The sequence below is a fragment of the Tyto alba genome, unplaced genomic scaffold, assembly GCF_018691265.1.
Source record: "Tyto alba isolate M040663 unplaced genomic scaffold, T.alba_DEE_v4.0 Super-Scaffold_29, whole genome shotgun sequence".
NCBI classification, from domain to species: domain Eukaryota; kingdom Metazoa; phylum Chordata; class Aves; order Strigiformes; family Tytonidae; genus Tyto; species Tyto alba.
In genome coordinates this window covers 5,669,416-5,695,215 of record NW_024881303.1, presented here as the reverse complement: position 1 = coordinate 5,695,215, position 25,800 = coordinate 5,669,416, and the positions used below count along the sequence as shown (strand labels likewise).

The 25,800-nt window shown below is 37.2% G+C and overlaps 1 protein-coding gene across 1 annotated transcript in view; it reads left to right on the top strand.

The window, feature by feature from the left end:
- The window catches only part of EXOC5 (exocyst complex component 5), a 29,083-nt gene extending 3,520 nt beyond the window's left edge, over window positions 1-25,563 (top strand). The window contains exons 2-18 of the mRNA XM_033009783.2: window positions 1,477-1,568; window positions 5,110-5,257; window positions 5,659-5,853; window positions 10,109-10,173; window positions 10,608-10,636; window positions 10,789-10,898; window positions 11,381-11,425; window positions 11,523-11,663; window positions 12,742-12,824; window positions 13,291-13,500; window positions 14,689-14,836; window positions 16,995-17,103; window positions 17,820-17,940; window positions 18,680-18,766; window positions 21,471-21,579; window positions 22,669-22,884; window positions 23,358-25,563. Coding sequence (XP_032865674.1) covers window positions 1,477-1,568; window positions 5,110-5,257; window positions 5,659-5,853; window positions 10,109-10,173; window positions 10,608-10,636; window positions 10,789-10,898; window positions 11,381-11,425; window positions 11,523-11,663; window positions 12,742-12,824; window positions 13,291-13,500; window positions 14,689-14,836; window positions 16,995-17,103; window positions 17,820-17,940; window positions 18,680-18,766; window positions 21,471-21,579; window positions 22,669-22,884; window positions 23,358-23,546 — 2,097 coding nt within the window. The 3' untranslated portion in view covers window positions 23,547-25,563. The remainder of the gene's footprint in view (window positions 1-1,476; window positions 1,569-5,109; window positions 5,258-5,658; window positions 5,854-10,108; window positions 10,174-10,607; window positions 10,637-10,788; window positions 10,899-11,380; window positions 11,426-11,522; window positions 11,664-12,741; window positions 12,825-13,290; window positions 13,501-14,688; window positions 14,837-16,994; window positions 17,104-17,819; window positions 17,941-18,679; window positions 18,767-21,470; window positions 21,580-22,668; window positions 22,885-23,357) is intronic.
- Window positions 25,564-25,800: the final 237 nt, after the last annotated feature.

Genomic DNA, 25,800 nt, shown 5'->3' with positions numbered 1-25,800 from the left:
GGATTCAGCATGTTGCAAAGTGTATTTAAAAAACCTTTATATTTCTGTTTAATAGCTAGCTCTGACTGGATAAGGCGTAATGTGTTTTTGAGGAATGACAAACTCAAACTGACAATATTTGCTTTCCAACCCTTGGTTTTAGTTATTAAAATAATACTATAGTGCTGTGTTTTCCCTCCCTATTACTTCTGACAAGATTTTAGACCTATTGATACAAGAACCAATCTGATAGTTGTGGAGGTCTGGTTTTATTTATTTATTTTTTTAAACCAAGCTTTCTTAAAGGCAGCAATGGCATGTTCATGTGTCTCATTATCAGAAATGAGTTGTGGCAAGTACCGCTGTTAACCAGAGCCACTCCCGACTCTGTTGGGCTGTGGTTCACAGTTTTAGAACCATTGATGCATGTAAATTAAAAGCTTTCCATAAAATCCTAGTGGTTGTGAGAATTTACTGATCGCAGATGTGCTGATGTGAGCACTTAAACAATGCTGCTAGATTACCAATGAAGCTGAAATGATACATACTAGTTTTTTTAAAGGGTAGGTGTTGGACTATGTTTTGAGTATTTAACATTAACTGTGTGAAGAAATGTTTGAGCTGGTTTAAATATTGGACCAGCTAAAAGAGGAGCTCTTGGCTTTATAATAAGGTCTCTGTCTTCAGGTAACAATGTTGGGTAGAAAAATAATCTTAACTGTTCACCATTGCGTGGTATTTTTATGAAAGTTCCAGCAAATATTATGGAAGAAACCAGAGTAATCTTGTATTTTTAGCATACTCATGGCCTGCTTCACCTTGGGGAAGTCAAGTCCATCATCTGTTTTTATGCTTGCTGTGTGGTTTTTGTTTTTTGTTTTTTTTTTACTTTTTCTCTGCTTTGTTTCTGCAGCTGCAGTTTGATGTTGCATAGTGTCCAGTGGCAATCTTGCACTGTTTCTGCCAGGGGGCAGTGCCTTGGTCAGTTCTTCTTGTGATGCTATGTTATGAACTGCATCAGAGAGCTGAGCAACTGCAAAGAAAATTTACTTTGCCACGTAATTTTTTTAGATGGACCAGTTTTCCTATCTGATTTGTGCTACAGCTGACTGCTGGGTCTCGTGATGTAATATCTCAAATCAGTGTAGTGGCTGCATGCTTCAGACACTTTGTAATGACGAGCCATAAGCTCACCTGGAAATAAGTAACTTCGGTATCAGGTAACTTAGAGCCAACTCTTCACAGGCTCACAGTAAATTCTTTGCTAGTAGTCTGGCAATCTGTAGACTAGATGTTCAAACCCGCAATATTAAGCACGGTGTTCTCTATTAAATATGTAAACATAAGAGGTGATGGGGTAATTGTCAACACTGTACTTGCTCTTGATTGTAGTAAAGCTACATTGATTGTAGAAACGCTTTCAAAATGATGTGTAAGCAGCTGCTTAAGGAACAACCTGCTATGGCACATCGTAAGGAGTTTTTATTCTGTGGCTAGGAGCCTTTTGTGGCAGATGAATACATTGAACGCCTGGCATGGAGAACACCTGGAGGAGGTTCCAGAGGTGGAGAAGCTTTTGATCCGAAAAGGTAAAATAAAATTGCGTAATGGTCAAAGTGAATATCTCTAATTGTACTGTTTTATTACACGCATAACAAAAAGCATGCATGTAGTGTTGGTGTGTGTCCAAGGAGGTTTTCATTTGGGAGAATTGCTAGAATTTGTGACCATGAGCCAATTATTCAGAAGCAATTATTCACTAACAAGAGTAGGGAAAGTCACTTTCTGATTTAGACCTTCTGAATGAAGAATTGATGTTGTTTGTCCTTGTCAGACATGAATGTTCCAAAGCACTTGATTTTCTGGATTAAAGCATAATATGAGGCTTCACTGCCATGATAGTTAAGTCAATTTAATGAGTTTCTTGCTGTTTAGCTCCCTGAGCTGACTTGCTGTAAGACCCAGTAGTTTACAGTCCTGGTGCAAATGAAAGGCACAAATGGGTAGGATGGGAAGAAAGGCAGGAACATGGTAGTGTTGACTTAGATTGTTTTAAAATGAATTTGTGTGGTATAGTCTGAATCAAATTAACAACTTGCTGATGCTGAATGAAGATGGGCTTGTTGCCCTTCTTCCTTGCTCTTTGCTGCACACTGTGATGCCTCATCTTCAGCTACCTCTGGGTATGTGATCTCGTGATAAGCTGATCTAACTTATTAAAATGCCAGAAAACTAACCTGACAAAAAAAATAAACCAAACCAAAAGAAAAAAAAAAACCACCAAACAAAAACCAACAACAACTTTTTTTCCTAGTTGGGTTATCAATTTTGGGGGACTGGAAAAGCCTGAGAGCAGGTGAAAAAGGAAGAGGTGATGTGTTTGTGGGCTGGTGGTGAGAAGGAATGTGGGTGTGGGAAGGAGCAAGGCTAGGCTGGGGGAAGTGGACAAGGGGAGGTAGTGCAGGACCTGCCCCTGAGAAGGCAGCTCTCTGGTTACTGGGCTGGCATAGAGTGTGCGTTGGTAGCTGAGATGCAGAATTTTATACAGCAGTGTTCAACATCTAAGCTTCTGTATTCCAAAGCTCTGGATCTTCTTTCATTTTGAAAAGAATGATTCTTTCAAATAGTGCTACTTCTTAGCTTTTGTACGAGTATTGGTAGTCTTTCTAGAGACATAATTAAGTGTTTTTATTTTTCACACGATTATAATTTGGGAGATGAGCAAGTACAATAGCTGTTCCTTAGTCATTCCTCATCTGCAAGATGTTATTCCAGATTGAGATTGCATGTAGTAACCTGAGCTAGAACTCTTAAGAAGTTTAGGAATTACTAACTTCATAGATAAGCTGTTGATATTCAAAAGCAAATATGAAACACTTCATTAGCATGGTCAAAGGACATTCCTTCTGGACCAGTCTGGCTCTCTGGAGGTGTGAGAAGAGGAATGATACTGTTGGAGTTCTAGCAAGGTGCTGAACCCTTGACATTCAGTCTGGGGCCTGTATCCTATGCAGAGCTTTACATGGGATTTAAGCAGGAAGAAGCATGGAAATACACAGCATTCCTTCCTGTTCCTTTCTCCACAGTTGTGCCTAGTGTATACTTTAGAATAGTTAATGACTTGTACCAATACCACTCAGTTTAACCTATCTTCTGTATTTCTGCTGGTTTTAACTTCTGTGATGCACTTTCTTTTTTTTTTTTTTTTTTTTTTAGAACAAATGGGAGAATTCTGCAACAGTAAATAATTTTCTTGTGGGATCTTCTAGTATTGGGCAGAGAGCCAAAATTTGTATCAAAAAACCCCCAGAACTTTTAGTGTATGTTTTTTCTTGTTTGTTTTTGGATGCTGCTGCTTTTGTTTGATAGAAAGAACATTGGAGTCTTTATTCTGAGAAACCTGACCAGCAGCTACCTCTTCTACTTGAGCATTTTTAACTCACTCACTATATTGAGTACTATTGCCGAATAAGTGCTGATTGTTACAATACCTGTTTAAAAAAACAAACCCTAAACTGGACTGAATCAGCTTGTTAAAGTGAACAGAAACTATCTGCACTTCTCTAGGCTTTTGTTTGAAAGTATGCTTTGTGTCACAAAAATTTTGTTTTAAAAATTTTGTGTCAACAAAATTTTGTTTTAAATATAATTCTGTAAACTTAGGTCTGTTCCTTGTGGTTTTCTGTGGAATCTAATGCAACATGCTTACTCTTAGGATTCTGGCAAGCAGGAAGTGGAGGAAAGAAGTCATAAACATCTGCCCCAATGCAGATTTCTTTAACAAGTTGTGCCTTTAAGTCACTGTTGTAAAGAGATCACTTGAAATAAGTTTTTAGATCAATACGGTGAGCAAAAGGACAGTTCACGTGCTCCCAGCAGCAGAGTAAAAACCAGTCATCTTAGCAGCAGAAGTTAAAACTGAAAATTCAGTGACCCTCCTTGCAACTAAAGAGAATCACATTAGTATCATTTAGGTGTTGGTCAGAGAGAGCTCTAAATGTTAGCTAAGAGAGGTACTGCAGTGTTACTGGGAAGGAGTTATGTGAGGGCACAATAATACATTCTACTTTTCCCTTCTGGTTGCTAAGGTTTTGTAGCCTGTGTGTGGAAAGCCAGGAGAGGAACAGCGTGCTCATTCTGCCGTTCAGCAGCATTGCAGCTTGGAAGGGCTTCACATTTGCAGAATACCTTCTGAACAGAGTATATATGAAAATGCAGATTCCTGAGGAGTCTAGAAATAGCTCCTTGGAAGGGATTCCCATTTCCTCTTCTCTTCTGCTTTGACACTAAACCTGGACAGCAGAGTTCTTGAATCTTTTGTATGCTTTCAGTTGTTAGCATGAGTTTTATGGCTATGGAGGATCTGGGAGTAATCCATTCCTGAGGAATCAGCGGCTGGGATGTTTGGAAAAGTATAAGCTGAAAAGATAACTGCAATGGGACTGAATGGACAAAAACATGAATGAGAAAAAGTGAGATATTGAAAATGGAATGAAAAAGAGGAAATTAAGAATGCATTCAGATGTACTGTGTTTGGGAAGAGTAAAATGTGAGTCTGAAAGAAAAATCAAAGTGATGGGAAAGGGCAGAAAAAAACCTCTTTAAAATGGTATATGTTATAGGAAGAAAAGAAGTTAAGTCAGGAAGTAACGTGGTTATAACCAAAACAACATTATGAGACAAAGTGATTGTATTCATTGTCTATTAATAGGATGCTGATTTACAAGTTTACACTGACATGTACAGTAGAAAATATTTTCCTGTTATAGCCCTTACACTGAAAGGATGTAGTGGCCTAAGCTTTCTTTGCCCTAATAAGACTTATTTAGGGAAGATGAGGGGACAGGGATTTTTGCACCTGTGGCAGAACCACATTCTTTAGTGATTGGTAGTTAGGTATTCCCCTCTCCTGTGGTCTACCATTTATACAATCACACAGCTTTTATGTAGGCGTGGAGTTTTACTCAACCAGGGTAGTATAGTTTAAAACAAAATAGCATTTGTAAATTAGACATTATTATATCAGCCTTCTAGGCAAGTTTTTTTTTTTGAGGTTGTTTTTTAAGCTCTCTACAGAAGATAATGTCTTTTAAACTAAAGTCTCCTTTACTGTATTTTATTTTAAATCAGATTATTGGAAGAATTTGTAAATCATATCCAAGAATTACAGGTAATGGATGAAAGGATTCAGAGAAAGGTGGAGAAACTAGAACAGCAATGCCAGAAGGAAGCAAAGGAATTTGCCAAGAAAGTACAAGAGCTGCAGAAAAGCAACCAGGTAAAATCTGAAGAGTATAGTCAGAGCTAAACTCTGCAAGTTTTAAAAGCATCACATACTCTACTGACATTTCTTGGTACAGCGTGCTACTGTTTGAGATAAAAATAAAGAGGGTTTGATGGAAAACAATTTCCCCTGTCAAAGGGGGCTTATCTGTTCCATTAATGAGTGTTAGCTATTCTGAAAGTAGCGAGTCTTCACAATAGCTTAGAGGAAGACACTACACTTTAAGCAGTTGGATGTACTTAATTAGCGGTTCTGAGTAGTTCTGTAGTTCTGAGATACAGCACCTGGAAAGCTGATGCCTGCATTCACTGTGCTGCTTGTTGAAGTAAATCTAGTGTTTCTGAAAGTACAGTAAATGGAAATCATGAGTTCTGTGTCCGTGTCTGTTCTCCCAGGTTGCCTTCCAACATTTCCAAGAACTAGATGAGCACATCAGCTATGTAGCAACTAAGGTCTGTCACCTTGGCGACCAACTGGAGGGGGTAAACACGCCACGGCAACGGGCTGTGGAGGCTCAGAAGCTGATGAAATACTTTAATGAGTTTCTGGATGGAGAGCTGAAGTCTGATGTTTTTACAAACTCTGAAAAGGTAAGAGCTGTCAGCGGGATGAAAGCAGTTCAAAGCAATAAGCAGTACTGCCCTAATTACAAGCTGCTACCATGACTTACCATGGTCAGACTTCAAACCAGTGAGTGACTGACTTGTTAAAGTTTCATTGTTCTGAAATGTAAATTAACAACACTAGGCTGCAGATTGCTGATAAAGCATTTGTATTCAGTGATGCTTAATGTGGCAATGTTGGCATTTTTCATTTTATGAAATTATCAGAGATTTGAGAAACGCTGGGAGGGCAACTTTAGAGTGCATACAATATCTGCCTTTTTCCTTTGAACCCCTTGCCTCAGATCCACCCTGTAATGCAGAACGTTTCTGAATGCAACTTCTTTGTGAGACTTTACTCTGTTGGGTCAGTCCACTGGCCTTGGATACCTTTTTGTCACAGCATGCCTTTGGTCTTTGTATAGTCCTGTGGTTATGTCTCCACCCTCTGAATTTAGAGGAACTGTGCAGGAAAACTTCAAAGAAATGTTAAACCATTTTGTTTTTCTTATGCTTCAAGAGTATGTTCGTGAAGAAAATATAATCTGAATGGTGTGGCTAATAGAAATAAACTGAAGAAAAATGTCTAGCAGTAAGCAAAAGGGTACATACTAGACTTCTCTATGCAGTTTGAAACATAAGTAAACTTGTTTTGTTTTGTTTTGTTTTGTTTTTTTCCCGGACATGTTCTAAAGACTCTTCCTGTTCCCCTTAAGTTCTGTGCAGTGGTATGATTGTAGTTAGGAAAAAATTATAGCATGTGGGGACAGCAAAAACTTGGTTTGCACGTTCAGCAAAAAATATGTGCTTGAGATGCAGTTCATAAAGAACCCAAGAATAGGTTAATAGTCATCCCCTCTCTACTGAGCTGAAGGTATCTCTCAGGGAAATGAGAAACTAATAATTTCATACAATTGTATTCCCAAGAAGTCTGTTGCATAGTGACTTTCAGTTCATGGTCTGTGGATATGTGGTAATTACCAGTTGATAGTTTGTCCTAATCAAAGGGGGAGCACACAAAGGAAAACAGAAAGATTTCAACATAAAGGAATTTCTTCTATGGACAGTCTTTTCCAGATCTGCATAAGTTTTTATTTTTGTTTTTTGTCTTTCTCCTATGTAGAAATAAAATGGGTGTTTTAAAAATATTTGATGTCAACATGGTAAATAACAAAGCATAAGTTAAAGATAATTATGTGTTGTCTGCTGAAGTCTCATGGAGAATTCAACTTTCACTTTACTTATAAAGTTTCATAATACTTTCTGTTGGAAGATCTGAAAAAACTGGTAGATAAATAGGGTAAACCTGAAAATAAAATTAGTAAACAAATTAGTCGTCATACACCCTGAAGAATAATAATATATTCAGCAAATCTGGAGGAAGGCAAACGTAGCAAAGGCCAGAAGTCTTGTGGCAGTCTGCAGAGGGAGCGTGTGGGAACACAAACAAGATTTTCTGGATACAAGTTACCCTGCAGAGATTAGTTTCAGTGAAGGTGGGTTAGTACTGCTCTGTATCTTTTTGCCTCCTAGTTCGAATAGTAGCAGTGCTTATAAAAGAACCTGCCTAGACATGTGCTATAGCATCTTTGAACTAAAAATAGTTCTGAAGTATGAGATAGTAACACATATTCTTAAATGTAACACTTTCATGCTTTGTCAGATCTTATGATCTTTGAACTGATGTGGGTTTTCAATAGTGTTTTGGAGGATGTTATGATTTTTTTTGGTACTATGCTGTCCCTCACGTGTGGGTTTTTCTTTGAGAGACTGAGGGCAGGGGATACTGTGAAAGGAGAGGCAAGAAAGGAATTATAATGCAGTTATTTCCTAGGGCATTCATATTTTTCTCAGTAGTGTAAGTTCTTAAAATCTGTTGGATCCCTTTTAATTTTTCCTACACTCAGGTTGTTGCTTCTCACGTTACTTTCTCCTAGCTGTACTGAGCAATTTCTAACTTACTGTCTCTAAAGGTTTTTCATTGCTGCCTTGTTCCATGCTATATATTGTGTCTTCATCCTCTGAATCCTTATAATTTCCCTTGCACTGCCAGCTAACCAGTCCCTCTTCTGTATTGAAAAGTCTTCAAGTGAGCAGATCACTCCAGTCAAAACAATTAAGCTATCAAAATGATCTAGCAGCTCACTTGTTTATCATGCAATTGCATTGGTCTGTGTTTAATGTTTACTATTGTTCTTAGATCTTTTTCTCCATTTGTTATGTACTTGAAGTTATTCCATTATGCCTTTTAGCTTGTTCATAAAAATATTTTGTGTTACAATTCTTTCTTGCCATTATTTGTCCATGAGTTTTCAGATTTTTTTGCAGATATGTTACAGCCTTTAAGTTATATTTTACAGAATCTATATTTTGATTTAATAATTTATAGAAGCCTGATTCAATTAAAAATGAAATATGTCCAAAATTAAGCAGAAACCATGGAGAATTGATTTGTCATGGCTTCTCGTGTGCATAAGAAAAGGCCCTGAATTCAATAAAATCTAAGAATCTAAGTAAGTTAGCAGCTATTGTGTGAAGAGAAGACAGAAAAAAAAATTTTTTTTGTAACATCAGTGAATAACTGCTAATGTATAGACTATTCTAATGACATCAGTATTGATCACAATTGTTAGGTATTAAGGTTACTGTAAGCTAATAGAAATAACCGCTGTTTCATTGGATTTATTTGAGGAGCATAGCTGCTTTTGACTTAAGAGGCTATTGTAAGCTGACAGTTCAAAAAATAAGCTGCTCTTATTAAGTAGAATGGATATACTTTGAGAGCCTCTCTTTTTTTCTGAGCAACCAACCTAGCATGATGCCTGTGCTCTATTTTTACCTGTGTGTCTTGTATTCTTGAAAAGTTTTAATCCCAACCTGCTCTAAGTGGTGGGAGAACAGAATTTCATTATTCTTTCCTTTCACTCCAGTTCCCTGGAACATGACTAACAGGAAGAACAAGATAAATTGCACATTCTCCGTGTTCTCTATGTCAACTTATAAACATTTTGCTTGAATGTAGTATCTAGAGCTTCCATCGAAGGCAGCCTTTGAGGTGCCATCCAGTCACCAAGATGCCTGTAAAACCATCCCAGAGCTGCTTCTGGTTTGGGCCAGTGAACACTGTGCGCTTAAATCCACTGAACTTCAGTTGCAACCAGCTGCATTCCCCCCATTTTCAAACTGGTGTTTTCAATAGTTTTAATCAGCCTAGAGAAACAAACACTAAGCACTACTTCAGTGCGCTTCGCGTGCCAATTGACTGTAGAAGAATGAATGATAAAAGATTTTGCTGTCCAGGACAGAGCAGAAATTTGCATGCTGCATTAACTTTTTTTGTTGGCTTTTGTATTCAAGTGACTGTTCCTATTTTGTAGATACATGATCATCTGACTTTCATCTTGATCTTTGCTTTGGACCTCAGTTTATAATTTCTAATACAGCTTCCCTTTCTCCTTCCTTGGGAGAATGTGAAGTATTGCAACCATGCTCTGCTTTGATCTACTTTTTCCCCTCCCTCTCACAGCCATGCCCAAGCATTGTCATAGCTTTTTTGGCTACAGCTAATTCTAATTTCATCAGTTGCAAAGAATCCCCTAGTGCTTTTTCTGACATGTCTGAAAGGGTTGCTAGTCATTTCCCTTTGGAGTTCAACAAAGATCTCTTTTGGTTGGGCATGAGTCAGTAAGGCTTTTATCCTAATCAACTGTAAAGTAAAATGTTGTATTTCAGCCAGCTCTGTGTTAGTTACATATTTCATTCCCAAATGGAAGGTTGCAAATTTTCATGAGATTGCTCTATCTGCATTCTGATCTAATCATCACTGAGGAATCTTTGGTCTGCACGCTGTGTACCTGTGTGCAGTGATGAGCTATTTGTCCAGGTAGCTTACACACCTACACAGACATGCCCAATATGAACACAGAACAAGACTTTTTATCGTATTTTAACCTATATAACTTTGTTAAAAAACCAAAAACCAAAAAAACAACAACAACAACAAAAAACAAAACAAAAAACAAAACACAAAAAAAAAAAAAAAAAACAAAAACCAAACAAACAAATGCCTTAGGCATCATAGAAGTGCGTACAGGAACTTTGAAGGGGTGCTCTCTTCCAAGGGTATATCAGGTCAACCAGCTTTAGTTTTCTAAATGACGTGTATGAAAATTGGACAGTGGAGGGGGAGGAAAGGAGTAGCCCACAATCAGACCTTTAATAATTCATATTTTGCTCTTAACAGATTAAAGAGGCAGCTGATATTATTCAGAAACTGCATTTGATTGCACAGGAACTGCCTTTTGACAGGTAAAATTCTATCTGAACATCTTTTTAAAAAAAAAATGTCACATAGCTATAATATTCTGATACGTGTCTACTTTTTTTGGTGCTTTGCTTAGTGATTCATATGGCTTTTGAGATGGATTGTGTACTTATTTCTCTCTCCTCTATTCTCAAGTTTGTGTTCACGCACTCATGTTGTAGGATCATCTTTACATATACATCCTAAACTGCTTAACAGACTTTTAATGGGATAATTTTGCTGTGCTGACTTAATGCTAGATTTGAATTAGATGCTTGTAGGTTTATACAGATATAAAGCATGTAACTTTTCTGTCATCTTTGTGTTCCATGTTTTAATTTTTGAGTAGAGTGCCTGTTAGTCATGACTTAGAATGTCAGTGATTTCTCTTGTGATGGTGGATTTGAATTTAATCATGGTATTTTTTTGTTGTTAACAGGTTTTCTGAAGTAAAATCAAAGATAGCAAGTAAGTTATCTATCCAGTTCAATCCATATTCCTATATTTGAATTGTTAAAGATGATTTTAAAAGTTTGCAGTAGTGTCAGTATTACAGTTTTTGTCAGTGCTTGTATTGCGTAGCCTGATGGATTTTTGTTGTTATCCCCTTTCCTCTCCAGGTAAGTACCATGATTTAGAGTGCCAGCTAATTCAGGAATTTACCGGTGCACAGCGGAGAGGTGAAATTTCCAGAATGAGAGAAGTAGCAGCAGTTTTGCTTCATTTTAAGGTAAAATCAGAGGGGTTTAATTGAAATGCATAAGTAAAACAATGCATGATACAATGAGTGCCTGTTTTAAGTGAACTTATTTGCATGGGCACAACCACCATATCAGATAACATGTATAACTTTAGAATTACCAAGATGTTCCATCTGAAATCAAATGCAGGGGAATAAAGGAGGCAGATGATGCCCAGTTGGAGACAGTATCAGTAGAGACCATTCTAAAATAATTTTTTCTTGTATGCTTGTGAACTGACTTTCGTACTTGAGAAAGTGTGTTGAAACCTGTGGTGTAGATCCATGTAGAGTGGTGATAAGTGAAGTTACTCTAGGTTTGTGACAAAAATGGGTTTGAAAGAGTCTACACTTTTGATGAATCTATTTTTTTCCAATAACTTTTTCACAGGGATTGTATTTCCTTGATTTCATTCCATACTGAAAGCGTGGACAACCTGCTTTAACACTGAGTTGTTTTGCTCCTTCCATAGGGCTATTCCCATTGCGTTGATGTGTACATAAAACAGTGTCAAGAGGTAACAAATTTTGTTTTACATGTATCTCTGGGTGTTGATTTATTTAGTTGTATAGGTTGTGGTAAATATATTATGAAATGTGCTTCTAAAACCCTAGGGTGCATTCCTGAGGAATGACGTCTTTGAAGATGCAGCCATTCTCTGCCAGCGAGTGAATAAGCAAGTTGGAGAAGTCTTTAGCAATCCAGAGACTGTGCTAGCCAAACTCATTCAAAATATCTTTGAAGTAAAACTTCAGGTATTTCAAATTTTAATATGTTAAAATTAACTGAAGAAACTTTTCACCCAAAAAATTAATTAATGAGAAATTATAGTATTTGTGATCTTGTATAAGGATGTAGAATCACAGTTCTCGTCTGTAACAATTCACATAATCAAGCCTATATCAAATAAAGCTGCTTGTGCTGTGAATACAGTGTGACTGAAAAACATTCAAATTCAGTATGTAAAATAATAAGGGAATCAGTATGTTTACTGAGTGCTTAAGAAGATGTGATACACCTGTTTGATTTCTTCTGTATGCCTCCTGCCAAGAATGTCAGGAAAAGAAGGTTCACATCTAATAAGTATCTTTTATCTGTTCATTCTTGTAATTGGGTTTCGTGTGTGAGGTTAGCATTGAATAAGTGAAAAAAAACTTACATTATGAATACTGTCTCACATCTAATGAAATATTTATGTAAAAGTCTAAAATGGTTGAAAATACTGTTTTCCATCCTGCAAATACACTCACTTAAGTGCATAAAGTCAACATGACTATTCGTTGCAAAAAGCAATTTCCCTGTGGATGTTATTCTCCTTGTAGTGTAGAGATTGAGCTTGTGTTTCAACTCCAAATTTGTGTGTCAATTTTGACTTAGTATTTTATGGCAAATGATACTTTTGTCCAAGTATTCAGTAGCAAGAAGGCTCTAAGCTTGTATCTGCTTTGTGTATGTGTTATGGTAAGCAAATATATAAGCATCTCCTTTGCTTACTGTCAACTGCAGAATGCCACTAGGCCTCCAGTGCTTTTGATTCTTAAAAAGAGGGGATTTTGTGTATGCTGGTCAAACATATTTTCAAAGCAATCTGTTTTTGTCTTTGCTTCACACCCTACTGCTTTGTATTATTAAATCATTTTCTTCTAAAAGATACATTTAACTCTACGTGTAGGTAATGCAGGATCTGTAAATTAGAGTTTTAAAGACAAAGAATATATGAATTACCTTAAGTGAGAGATACACTTAGCAATAAACTACATCTAATCTAGTAAATAGTGAGTATGACCTCTGGTTACTAGTTAATCTTCTAACAGATGTACCCAAATTTTACAGAGTTATGTAAAGGACCAGCTAGAAGAACACAGGAAATCAGATGCAGAACAGTATCTTAAGAATCTCTATGATCTATATACAAGGTATTGATATATTGATGATGAAATTATTGTTGTAGATATTCTCTTGTAATAGATTTGGCTTATTATCAAGATGTAGGAAGAAAAGCCAAAAATGTAAACTCCTCATAAAAATTGAAAAAATATTATGTCCATTAACCTTTACAATGATTGCTTGCTTGAAGAAGATTTAAAATTGCCATTACTATTTTTAATGGGATGTATTTAGTATAGTGATATTTGAGAGTAATTTTAAAACTCTGCAAAAGCCAGTCCTCTGCATCTCACTGGTGACTTATTTGATTGTAGTTGTACTGTATGTAATTAAACATGAATTATGGAAAATTCTTTGCTTAAATGTAAAGCTGCTAGAAGTCTTAATCACAATCAGGAGTCTGTTGTGGTATGTACTTTACAAACATGTAATGCTGTAATTCATACAAATTCAACCTTTTCCTTCTCTCCCCTTCTTTGTTTCTTTTGCATAAAGAACTACTAATCTGTCAAGCAAATTGATGGAATTTAACTTGGGTACTGATAAGCAGACTTTCTTGTCTAAGCTTATCAAATCCATTTTCATTTCCTACTTGGAGAATTACATTGAGGTGGAAATCGGTTATTTGAAAAGTAGGAGTGCTATGATTCTGCAACGCTATTATGATTCCAAAAACCACCAGAAGAGGTCCATTGGCACTGGAGGGTAAGTTTCTTCTGTGAAATTTTGTACTTTTAAAATGGAAGGGAGGCGGTAAAGGGGATAAACTTAGTATTTGCCATGTCAGATGTACAGTGATGAACTGCAAAAGAGCAGGCTTCTAAAATGACCTACAGCTGTTTATAATTTGCTGTCACTTCTGCTAAAAAAAGGGTATTGCTCTCGGTACATGTGAAAGGTTATGCATGGTATTTATTCGCTCATCGGAAGTGAAAAATACCAGTTAAACCTATGTTTCAACTTAGGATCCAGACCCACAAAAGGACTGAAGCAAAATTAAGGTACCTAAAGCATGTATATGTGTGTATCTAAAAGCATACATTTTTTTTCACCTGCCCAGGTCTTGTGGTCCCCTCCCAAGACCTAGGAAGGGGAAAAGACCATAGCAGTGTCAGTGAGAAAGCTCTTAATGAGCCCAGAAGATGCAATGGACTTAGAGAAAGGTAAAACAAGACTTCATTATCCTCAGGGTAGAGAAATTCTAATAAAGGACTAGTGACAAGTGGGGAAGGAAGAATTAAAACTTATGTGAAGCAGAGGTGATAAGACTACTGCACCTTTCAAAGAGCTACTGGGTTCAGTGTGTCAGGAATGAAAAATGATTTGGAGAGAACAGCAGCAGCAGAGTAATTAAATGAATTAAGAAACAAAGATGAAGATATAATTTTCTTGGGGAAATTAAATTGACTGTAGTGACTGACTTTATGGATTGTTTTATGCATGGAAATGTGCTGGCGCATGCTTGACTAAATCAGGACTGCTGAGATAGTGGATGAGGATGAGAGGATTTGTGGGTGTGGATGAGATAGAAAGCTCCCATTAGTGTTTTGAAAGTGCAGTGTGACAGAACGTATGGAGGCTAAACTTTGTCCGCAGAGCATAAGTGTCATAGGATTCAATTGAAATTACTCTTACTCCACAGTGGGGAATAGCTGGTCCCATGGTGTGGATGTGCCATGGTAGAACACAGTTGACCATGGGATCAGAGCTGGTAGTTTTGCATTTACTGGCAATATTTTTTTAAGCTTGCAAGACTGTCTTAATGCTTGCATATCCTAAAGTGTGTCCTGGGTTCTGTTTAAGTTAACAACTAAAATACCCTAAATCATTGTTGAATTTGAGCTTCAAAATTTCCATCCAGTGAAATTGCCTTTTGGTATATCTTTGTTCTAGTATTCAAGACCTCAAAGAGAGAATAAGGCAACGTACAAATTTACCATTGGGGCCAAGTATTGACACACACGGAGAAACTTTTCTGTCACAAGAAGTGGTGGTTAACCTTTTGCAAGAAACTAAGCAAGCTTTTGAAAGGTGTCACAGGGTAAGTTGGCTTCCTGTGATCTCCATTAGTGATACAATTTTGTGCGTGAAATTAAATCTTGAGGTTCAATTTTCAGTTGAAGGAAGAAAGGAAGGACATTATTAAACAGATCAATTCTCTTTTGTATTTTTCACTGAATCAGTCATGGTGGAGGCTAAGGTTTTGCTTTTTAAATGTGGGTCTAGTTGTATTTTGTGGTTTTTAATATTGTCTACTTTTGGAAGAAGTGGGGAGGGTTAAACCTACTATCTACATTGCTTTTCTTACTAAATTAGACCCAAGACTTGAGAAACCTTTCATGTCATTTTTTTTTCCTGCTTTAAAAATATAGAGAATAGTTCAACAGTTATTTTCCTGTGTCAAGTGCCATTTCTAGCAGTAGAGAATATCACCAGTAAAATGCTGAGAAGAATAATCTTTAACATGGTTTACTGTGGTAACCCTCTACTGTTCTTTAAATGCTTTGGTCTAACAAAAAAAAAGTGTTTTCCTTCTGATTAAATCGCTGGTTTTGCTGCCTGTCAATTACTGTTTGTCTGATACTTTAATGTAAATAAAAACCCTTGAAACTTAATTGCAAAATTAAATGCTAGGGATTTTTTAATTAGCTAACTACAGTGATTTCTAACAAATTTTAATACCTCTAACATTCTAAATTAGCTTAGTGCAGAAACCTTAATGTTTTAGATATTTAGAAATTCTAATATATACTTGGAAGAGTCAAAGATATAACAAATATAGATACAGCACTGTTACCTCTGCACACTGGGATGATCACTTTCCTAGTGGTGAAAGCCAGTGACTGCAGGACAGGCAGGTAGATCATTGTTTTTCTCAATATGGTAGCTGCTAGAAATGGTTGTATAATTCATAATATAAACTAACATTTTCTAATTGTATACTTTTTTTTTTCCCCCTTTCCTGTGGGGATCAGAATTTTTCATATGTGGTCTGAAAACAATTGTATGTGTTGGGGTGTAAACCAGTGCTAAATGGATTTTGGATTTTTAGAATTACAGGTTTATAGCTTCTCTGTTACCATACAAGCTGCTAGGGTTTTGTTTGTGGTCAGGGTAACTCACTATGCAAAAGATGATAAACGTGTCCCTGGCTAACTAATTGTGATATTTATATCACATAACAGATGTGTGGAGATACAGTGTCTGTCCCAAATGCGACTGCTTTAGGAAAAATAGATTGGTAATTCTAAATGAAAATGTATGTTGCAACATTTCAGTGTTTGGAAATGTCTGTAATAGTGTTTTGTTGTTTGGGGGGGGTTGTTTTGTTTTTTGGGGAATACAGAAGCAGGACACAGAGAGCAGAAATCTTTGGGAGTGTTGTTACGTAAATTAACTTGAATTGGCACAGTAATCTTTCTTACTCCTAGCTTCCTGAAGTCTTCGTGTAATTCCTTAAAAACCAAAGCTGTATTTCTTATATGCAAAAGCCCTGTCCCTTTTTTCTTTAGAAAAGGGATTTACTGACAGGTTGCTGTCCGAAATCCCATGTTGCTTACAGCTCATGAAGGTACAGATGCTCTGTGTGTATGTGGGCATTACTTCACTTAATAAAAATTTTCATGCTCCATTGACTCCAGCTGAACTGTGATAAATGTAGCTGAGGTTCAGTCTGTATTTTTTTCTGCAGTACTGTGGCAGTGATAAAAGAAGAGCCGCACTGGGTGAGACTAAAGGTCCATCAAACCCAGTGTCCTGTTTCTGGCAGAAGCTTAGTAAAAGAGAAAAAAGGCAGGGTATGGATAGGGTCATCTTTTCTGTATACATTTGACCAGCATCCATCCCAGTGGTACATGGTTTAGGTAATTCCTGAAATGACATCTGGACAATCGTGTTTTAAGGACTATTAATATCTTCCTTTATTATTACTATTATTAATATTAGAAACTATTTATACTTTTGCTTTTTGTAGCGTCCTATGGCATGCTAGCTTCAGTTCACTTGTTAATGGTGAAGAGTTTATTGATACTAAAGGCTGTTTTGGAACAGTTCTCTATATGAATACATTCAATTTAGAATAAAATTCCAATTATTCTGGAATACTTGTTACATTTTAAGCTTATCATCTATGCAATATCTGATAAACTTTCAAATGAGTGTAGAACTGACCTTTAGGATTTTTTTTTTTTTCTTTAAAGCTCTCTGATCCATCGGACTTACCGAAGAACGCTTTCAGAATTTTTTCTATGCTTGTAGAGTTCTTATGTACTGAACACATCGATTATGCATTAGAAACAGGCCTTGCTGGTGAGTATAATACTTTCTGAGCATTTCATCTCATTGGCCTTTTAGTACAGATGATCTTTGCAGGTCCTTGCTGTGCCTTATTGATTGGCGTTGTTCAGAATGTACTGGTTAAATTAAATTTGTTTTGTATATTTGGGAATCAGCATTTAATGTCTTCTAAAGTGTAACTTCCATTTGGGGAACTGATGCACAGTTGGAAACATGCTACTGTCTTCAGAAACATTTATATCACAGAAACCTGGGACATCAGCACTCTTGACTTCATTAATTGTTCTCTGTGCCATAGCAGGGGAGTATTTTTATATTAAGGCTTAGTGTCTTACGTTTCATAAGAATTCCATGCTTGTTTTTATGCTTATGCACTTTAAAGAGTGACAGCAAATACGAAAACTGCATCTATTGAAGTAGTTAAAATTTTGACAGTGAGAACCTATTTTTCCTACATGAAAGCATAAAAGTTTTGTTCTGAAGAAGTATTTAAATTGGATGTTTCATTTTGCTTTTAGAAATTTTAAAAGCAAGATATTTCTGTGCTTATGATTATTACCTGATACAGCTATGAGAAGTGTTCTATATATGGCACCATGGTAAATTTTTGCAAATCTAAGCCTGTGATTTAAGCATTCATGGAAAAATTCTGCATACTTAAAAAATTGTCATGGTAATTACAAAAACTGCATATCGTTACAATCCTAATGAAACTGTCTTTGCTTTAGGCATTCCCTCTTCTGATTCAAAGAACGCAAATCTCTATTTCTTGGATGTTGTCCACCAGGCCAATACTATTTTCCATTTATTTGACAAGCAGTTCAATGATCATCTGATGCCATTGATCAGGTACCTTTATTGTGAATAGCATTTCCTACTGAATGGTGATTTTTGGTGAAGAAAGCAATTTTTTTCGTTCTTCATATCTGTTAAGAGGACTTTATTCTTGGAGTGGTTCAGCTTGATGTTGTGGGAAGATAAAATGCTGTAATGAGAGGGGGAAGAAGGGAAGTTAAACAAGTCAGTACTTTGGGGAACTAATGAGAGAGCTCGCTCCAAGGGTGTTGATGGGAAGGAGGGACATGTTGCTCCTTAGACCTCACTGCTGCATTCCAGGCCAGGACTAGAGGGGGTTTGTGGCTGCTCCTTGGGGTGAGCTGCTGCTCCCGGGGGCACCTCGCAGGCTCTGCGGCAGGAGCAGCTGCCCATGCCTTGGGAGCCACACACGAGCTACACGAGCGCTGCGTGGTGTTGGGAGTCAGGGGTTGGATACGCTCGAGGTAGCGCGCACTGATGTGCTGGGACTGAGCGTGCCTGAAAAGCTGGGTTTTCTGGCTCCCCCGCCGGGGCTGGCAGCCGCCGAGAGGCACGGCCCAGTGCTGCCCTCCTCAGCACATCCTCTGCGGGGGCAGGTGGCTGTGCAGGCTGTGAAGTTGTTGTTCTGAAGCCAGCTAACTCCATCTAAACTAGCCCTTTCTGAGGGGACGGGAAATCTTCATAAAATCCTGTTGGAGGTAGCAGACCCAGCAGACAGATTTGGTTTGATATTTTAACGCTGTTATACACCCAACCCTCTATGCTGTTGCAGTTCTTCTCCTAAATTATCTGAATGCCTGCAGAAGAAAAAGGATATCATAGAACAAATGGAAGTGAAGCTGGATATGGGCATTGATAGGCAAGTAGAGATTTAAACTTTCTGTTAATCATTAATTTTTGTAAAACTCCTTTGTGATGTACATTAGCTTTCCTTTTAAGGATAAATTATTTCTGAACACAAAATGAGTTTGGTTTTTTTTAAATCCATAAGTATGCATTATTGTGCATAGGAAATTCAGGTTTTTGTTTTAGAGGGTCATATTTTCCAAGGCAGATTTCTGACCCTTAAATACTTCTGGAATGACGTTACAGGATTTTGATTATACTGAAAGAGTGCAATGATTCAATTTTGCCTTATTGTCTCAAACTACTTTTTCTGCTTTAAATGAGGGAGAAATTATGATTGAAATAGGTTAAAGACTTGCCGGATTTCCATTAGGAGCAAAGTTTGACAAAAATAGGTTAGATGATTTGCTTGAATCTGTGCAGTGCTATGGATTAGACCTAGTCATAGAAATCTGTAGACCTGGAATAATTCTGATTCTGACATTGACTTGCTTTGAGGTTGTGAGTGACTCATTTAATCTTTCCTTTTTTTCTTTATGTTTCTCCAAATGAAAATGAGGGGATAGCTATAAAAAACCCTGTAAATTAAAATCATAGCTGCTTTGCAGTAGAGGAAAATAACAAACTAACATGCTTAATATTAACAAATGGAGCTGCTGGTGTGTTGCCCTACTTTGGTCCAGCAAGCATGTAGTGTTTCCATATTTCAGGGTGGCATTAGTCGACTTAGAACATGTTACCTAAGCTTTCTGTGCCTGTTTTCTCTTTGCAGTAATGGAAAAAAGTCAACCTGTGGGTCACGAGGGCTACTCTGGAAATAGTTATTGAGGTTTTTGTAAGGATCACGCCATACTGGAGAGAAACAAGAAAAGCACTGTATAGGAAAACCAGGCATGGCATTTGTGTCCTACCGGAGAGATGAGGAAGAGATTTAATGCATTATTTGCACCTGTGTTTTCTGTAGGTACAAAAGGAAAGGTGGAGATAAGGGCTGTGGAAGTGGCAACTGAGATTTTGGTTGCTCCTGCTGAAGTGACCTTAGATGGTTAAACACAAAGTTTGAAATACTTGAACCATTGAGGCCGTAAGCTTAGATCTAGACAGATACAGGTTGATCATCAGCATTAGAATAGTTTCTGTCTGTTTGTGTAAAATAATTAATCTCTTAAAAGTGACAGTAAGATTTGGGAGAAAAAGTTCCTGTTGGAAAACAGTATGTTCAGAGGTTTGTAGATGGAGATTTCAAAAACAATTTGTGCTTTGGCGCATATAAAAGATTAGTTTTGAGATGAAGGTTACATGTAAAATGTGCTTGTGTGCCTGCTTACATGCTGCTTCATAGTGCCACTGATGCTGTTGAGAATTGATTGCCTAACTTAAAGGAATGATCAAGTTTTAGGAATTCGCTTTTATTTTTTAACATTGATGGTTTTCAGTTTGGATAATGTTGAAAAGTCCAGTAGCAGTTTCTTGAATGCCATTCATAGCAATTGTCTGCCTCTGTGAAAGTGATTTATCAGTCAAACAAAATTAGTTCAACCGGTTTCTTTCAGTATGTGTTCTGTGTAAACAGCCTTCTGGGGAGTATTTATTGAAAATGGAAATTGAGGAGAATGCAAAATACGATTTCTTTGAATTTATTTTGGTATGTGGACTGTTGAATGAAGTAAACCTGAAATGCAAGTCTGAACTTTATGCATAGAAAAAAAAGGAGTTTATTCCCTCTTTGGATACATACCTTCTTCTCCCCTGCACCCCAGCTTGAATCATTCAAGGCCTATAATGGCCTTGACTGTGTTTCCTTTGGGGAGGTTGGAGGGATAAGGGGAGTGAAGAAAAGTAGAGACAAAAAAAGGGGGAGACAAAGGGATGTTCCTGGCAAAGGTAGTCACTGAGAGAGGTATGCTGCCTCTCTTGGCTGCTTTGCTGTTTGACCTTTGATTTGGACTTAAAGTAAACCAGGGCCTTGACCTTAGATAATGTTCTGAAAAGATAAATCCTACAAGGGAGAAATAAATGACACTGTAAAACTCTATTAGATTTCTGAGAACAACAGAAATACCAAGCTCTGGCAAAGGAAGAGGTTTTCCTTCCCCCCCTCTCCCCACACCCCTGCCTTTTTTTTTCCTTCCCTCCTTCATTTTCTAAGTGTTTTCTGATGTTTGCTTCTGAATAGTAACATGCAATGTGATCTAATTCTACTAAACTCTTTGGAATGCTTCCTTCAGCTTTCTGATTCCCTCTGCATTGAAGAATGCTGTGCAGTTTCTCTGAAGAGCTGGATTTGAATGGATTACCTTACAATTAATGTGTCCCCTTTAAAACCAGCTGGCCAGCATACTGTGTGCTGTGGTCCAAGAAACTGAACTTGGAGGTTGTTGGGGTTGTTTTGGCTGATTCTCGTTTTTCTAACTGTTTACATGAAATAAAGTGTATCTTCTCTATAGAATTGCATTGCAACTTCAGAAGAGTGCATATGTGTGTGTGCATGTCTGATAAACAAAGCATTTCCTTTGACATGTCCTAGCACCACTTGCTTCTTATATACATTGCTTTTAGTGTATATTTTGTAGATTACTCAAATGTTAGTGGGTTTTTTTCCTCACTGCTTTAGGCTGCTTACTTTTATATAGAATCATATTAATATCTGTAAATATAAAAATCAAGGAAATTAAAATTTTCCCTTCAAAACCCAATCTGTATTTGTAACTTTAAAGGACACTGAATTGTATGATTGGACAGATGAAGCACATCTTGGCTGCAGAGCAAAAGAAGACAGATTTTAAACCAGAAGATGAAAACAATGTTTTGATTCAGTATACCAATGTAAGTAAACTAAGTCCCAGCTCATCGGTATAGCTTCAGATGCTCATGAATGTTATCAGGTACAAGATGTTCCTTACCAAATATGCATTAGACCACATGTGCATTTGGTTAATTTATTAGCTATTCCATTTTGACTAAGCACCTCCAAACTCTGCTGTGGACTATTTTCTCAAGCTGAAAAGGAACATTAGCAGTTTTATATCTAGTGTCGGACGCAAATCAGTAGGTGCTGAACAAACTGTCCCAGTCTTTCCCCTCCCAAGAGGCCCAGATTTGGAACAAGGTTTTTAGCTGATAATTAGCTTTAAGGTATCTGTTTCAAAAAATCAAATTATCGGGTACTCTCTAGTTGCTGGGCATTTTTTGTTTTGGTTTGGTTTGTTTTAATTTTTCCCCTTGGAATGGCAGGAACATGACAAAGCATCGTGGGTATGACATGAACAGTCTTTGCTGCAGAATATTGTCTCTACCACTGAATCTGTCTGAATCCCAGCCTACGGGCTGCTGGGGAGCTGTAGTTCTGGGTTGTGTTAGGCTCTTGTTAGAGAACATTGCAGAGAGGAGAAGAGAACGAACTACAGTGAATGGGAAGAAGTGAGAGCACTGCCTGAATGCCTGCGGCCAGGTGGGAGTAGAAGTGGGACAGTAGAACCGAGAGTCTGGACGATGTGGGAAGGGTGAAGATGCCTGTATGGCTGTTAATTTGGTTTTATGTTGATTTGGGTTTATTGGGGCAGCTGACAAGAGGATTTTAATCACTTCCCTCTCCCCACCCTGCCCCCCGCCTTGGTTGATCATTGTTTGAATTAAAAGCCCAGATTAAATTGTTCTATTCTGAACTGATACAAACTGTAACTTAATTGACTATTATCTTGCATCCATCTCTCTACTTGCATTTTTACATCTTTATGTGGTAAATAAAAAGCTGTTGGAAAATTATTAATTGGAAAATGACTGATTTCAGTGTTGTGTTGTGGGAAGTTTAAAGACTTAGTGACCGATGTTCAGCTTATGATGAGGAAGCAACTTTGAGAATAACAAATTTCTAAGAAGTTAACCAATTCTTTTTTTTTGTTTTTTTTTCTTTAGGCTTGTGTTAAAGTCTGTGGCTATGTTAGAAAGCAGGTGGAAAAGATTAGAAATTCTATGGATGGTAAGAATGTGGACACAGTTTTGATGGAGCTTGGAGTTCGTTTTCATCGACTTATCTATGAGCACCTGCAGCAATATTCCTACAGTTGCATGGGAGGCATGTTAGCCATTTGTGATGTTGCTGAATATCGGAAGTGTGCCAAAGACTTCAAGGTAGGCATGTTACAGGTTGGTGATGTACAGCCATGTCATAATTAGTAGCAGGACACTTATTTTTAATCAGATGTTTTTTCTTCATAAAAATAGTTTGTTTCTGTTTGAACATCACCATTTTGTGTACTGAAGTTATACATTCTGTTACTATACCAGCAGTTCTTTATCATGCCCCAAAGATCAGTTTTTTCCTGTTACCATTTTACTGCTTGCAGGCTCTGTGTGTATACTGAAGAAGTGTTGAGTTTGCATTATTATGTGTTCTATGCATAACTCTGTGTGTGTGCATCTCCCTGCAGATGCATATGTGTGTGTGTCTCTATATTTATGCACATGAGGAGAGAACGATGGATGTGACTCCTCTGTCAGGAGGAAGTGTTTTGAAGATCTAGATGGACACTGTGTTATTAGACTTGAAGCAACTCTGACTCTTAATATCTGTTCTGTTTTTTTTTTCTTTCTCTTAACCACAGATTGCGCTGGTGTTACAACTCTTTGATACCTTGCATGCACTTTGCAATCTTCTGGTTGTAGCCCCGGATAATTTAAAGCAAGTTTGCTCAGGAGAACAACTTGCTAATCTGGACAAAAACATCCTTCACTCCTTTGTTCAGCTGCGTGTTGATTATAGGTCTGCTCGTCTCGCTCGTCACTTCAGCTGAGAGCATGGAAAGAAAATTTGTACCTTTGGGCAGGCCTCGGTTGTTAGAAAGCACAGGGAATGATTTCTTACCAAACCACAGTTGTAACTTTTGTGGGATAATGACTGTTCAGAATAAAGCAGCAGCCATATTTAAACATGACTATGTAGAAGGTGAGCAGGTAAAAATCTGGATAATATTTCATATAAGCTAAAATTCTCCCAGTGAAGAATTTTGCAAATCTACTTGCTACTGATTTTTTTTATTGGCAACATGTCAGTGTAGGAAAGCAAGTGGTGCATTGAAAGTCTTTTAGTCTTCAATACTGAATTATCAGATACCGTTTGTTAGACTTGAACTACAGAGCATAGCATAGGTAATGGATTACATAGAATAGACCAGTGTAAAAACATTCTTCATCAATTTTAATGACTTAGACTTCAGCACAGCTAATCATAATCAAATTATCTTTGATTGGTGTTTCTAAGTCATTTCTTATATTTAAAAACGTTATCCTGCTCAATGTAATTTCTTGCTCTAATTAATTAGCTTGGAATTTCTTTGAGATGTAGGAGTAAAAGCAACACTATCCCAGAAAGATGTAATTTATTCATTGTGTAGCATTCTAAACAGAACTAAAGTGTTGAAAAGTTTGAGGGTTTTTCTGGTTCTTTGGCTTTGGTTTTTTGTACTTAACAGTCTAGGGCCCACCAGAATGTATTGGCATTGTATGACCTGATATTACTGTTTGTTTGATACCTGCACACTGAATTTTATATATGCTCCTAAAGTAAATGCAGCTGCCTTGCCTAAGGCCACCTTATTACAAGGTGAAGGTGCCCATTGTGAGGTTAATATAAGAGAACTTTCTCCTGTCTCTTGTTTTGTATGTAAATAAATTCAAATTATGATGAAGTAAAAGGATAAAATGTAGCCCAGTTTTTCACGTGTGGGAAGAATGGATGGCAGCTCTAGCAGAAATCTAGAGTTGAAAATTCCTGTGCTGAAGATAATTGATCCTCAGTGCCTGAGCAATATAAAATGTTGAAGTGTGTGAAAGCTTTTCTTCCACTGATTATAATTTTAATATCAGAGACCGGCTACTTTTGTGTCCATTATGCTGGAGCATTTATTCAGGGTGGTTCTGAGATGAACCCATAGTGTGCATAGAGTGAATTGAAGCAACAGTGATGTTTGAAACACCGAACTTTTCCACATCATCCCTGAACAAATCCCTGACTTACATCATCCCTGAACAAATCATCTGTAACATTTTATTTCTACTATGGGCTCAGCGTATGTTATGGAAACTTCCTTCTCTCCCATCTTCAGAGCAGCATTTCTATAAACTCACTTTATGGATTGGTCGAATAAAATTCTGTTCCTTTTTCGTTAATTAATTCCCAGATGTATTCACTATTGACAGACTTGTATGGAACTTCTCTTGGTTAGTTGAGGTTCTTCTGCTTCATTTTATATTTAGCAGGGCATTATTTCAGTAAACAAGAGAACGGATGCCAGACTGTCTCAGAGTATTTGGGGAGACTGGCTGCTTTGAGCTGCGTAGCTCTATTCCTTGGCCATGGCAAAGCCACAAAGAGTTGTGGACACTGGAGGAGGCACATGCTTGTACTGCTGCCATTTTTTTTTTTTTTTTTAAAAAGCTCTGATGTGAATTCAGATGATACCTCTCTGTTACCTCTGTAACTGAAAGCCAACAATCTTAAGGCTGTGGTTTTATTAACCAATACAAAAATATTTCTACAAAAAAGTGTCAATTTGTAAACACTTCAGAACAGTGAACGTCATCTTAAGATCCCAGATCCCAGAAGTGCTTCAGAGTTCATTGTATGATTGACTTATTTTAAGGTTGTATGAAATGTATTTACCATATTTCTTGCTTTATTAGCTGTGTTTTCCATGCATATGCTCAGTGCAGTATTTTCAGTATGCGTGTTAACAGGAGGCAGCAAAAAGTAGGTGGATACTTAAACTTAGATATGTAAACTCTTCCTCAATAAAAAGAATTCCCTCCAGACACTTTTTTTCATTTCATTTCCACGTTCTTTAAATATCTTTATACTCAATTGTATAAGCCCTTCTATTTAACAAAAAATAAAAAAAAAAAAAATAAAAAAAGTAATTTTACTGGCCAAATTTATCACTGGTGTGAGCTTTCCCTTTCCCCTTCCTTTAAAAAGCCTCCCCATGCATACACTGAAAGAGTTTCTATTTCTAGAGGAGGCAATGTTGTCAGTAAGTTTACTTTACAATA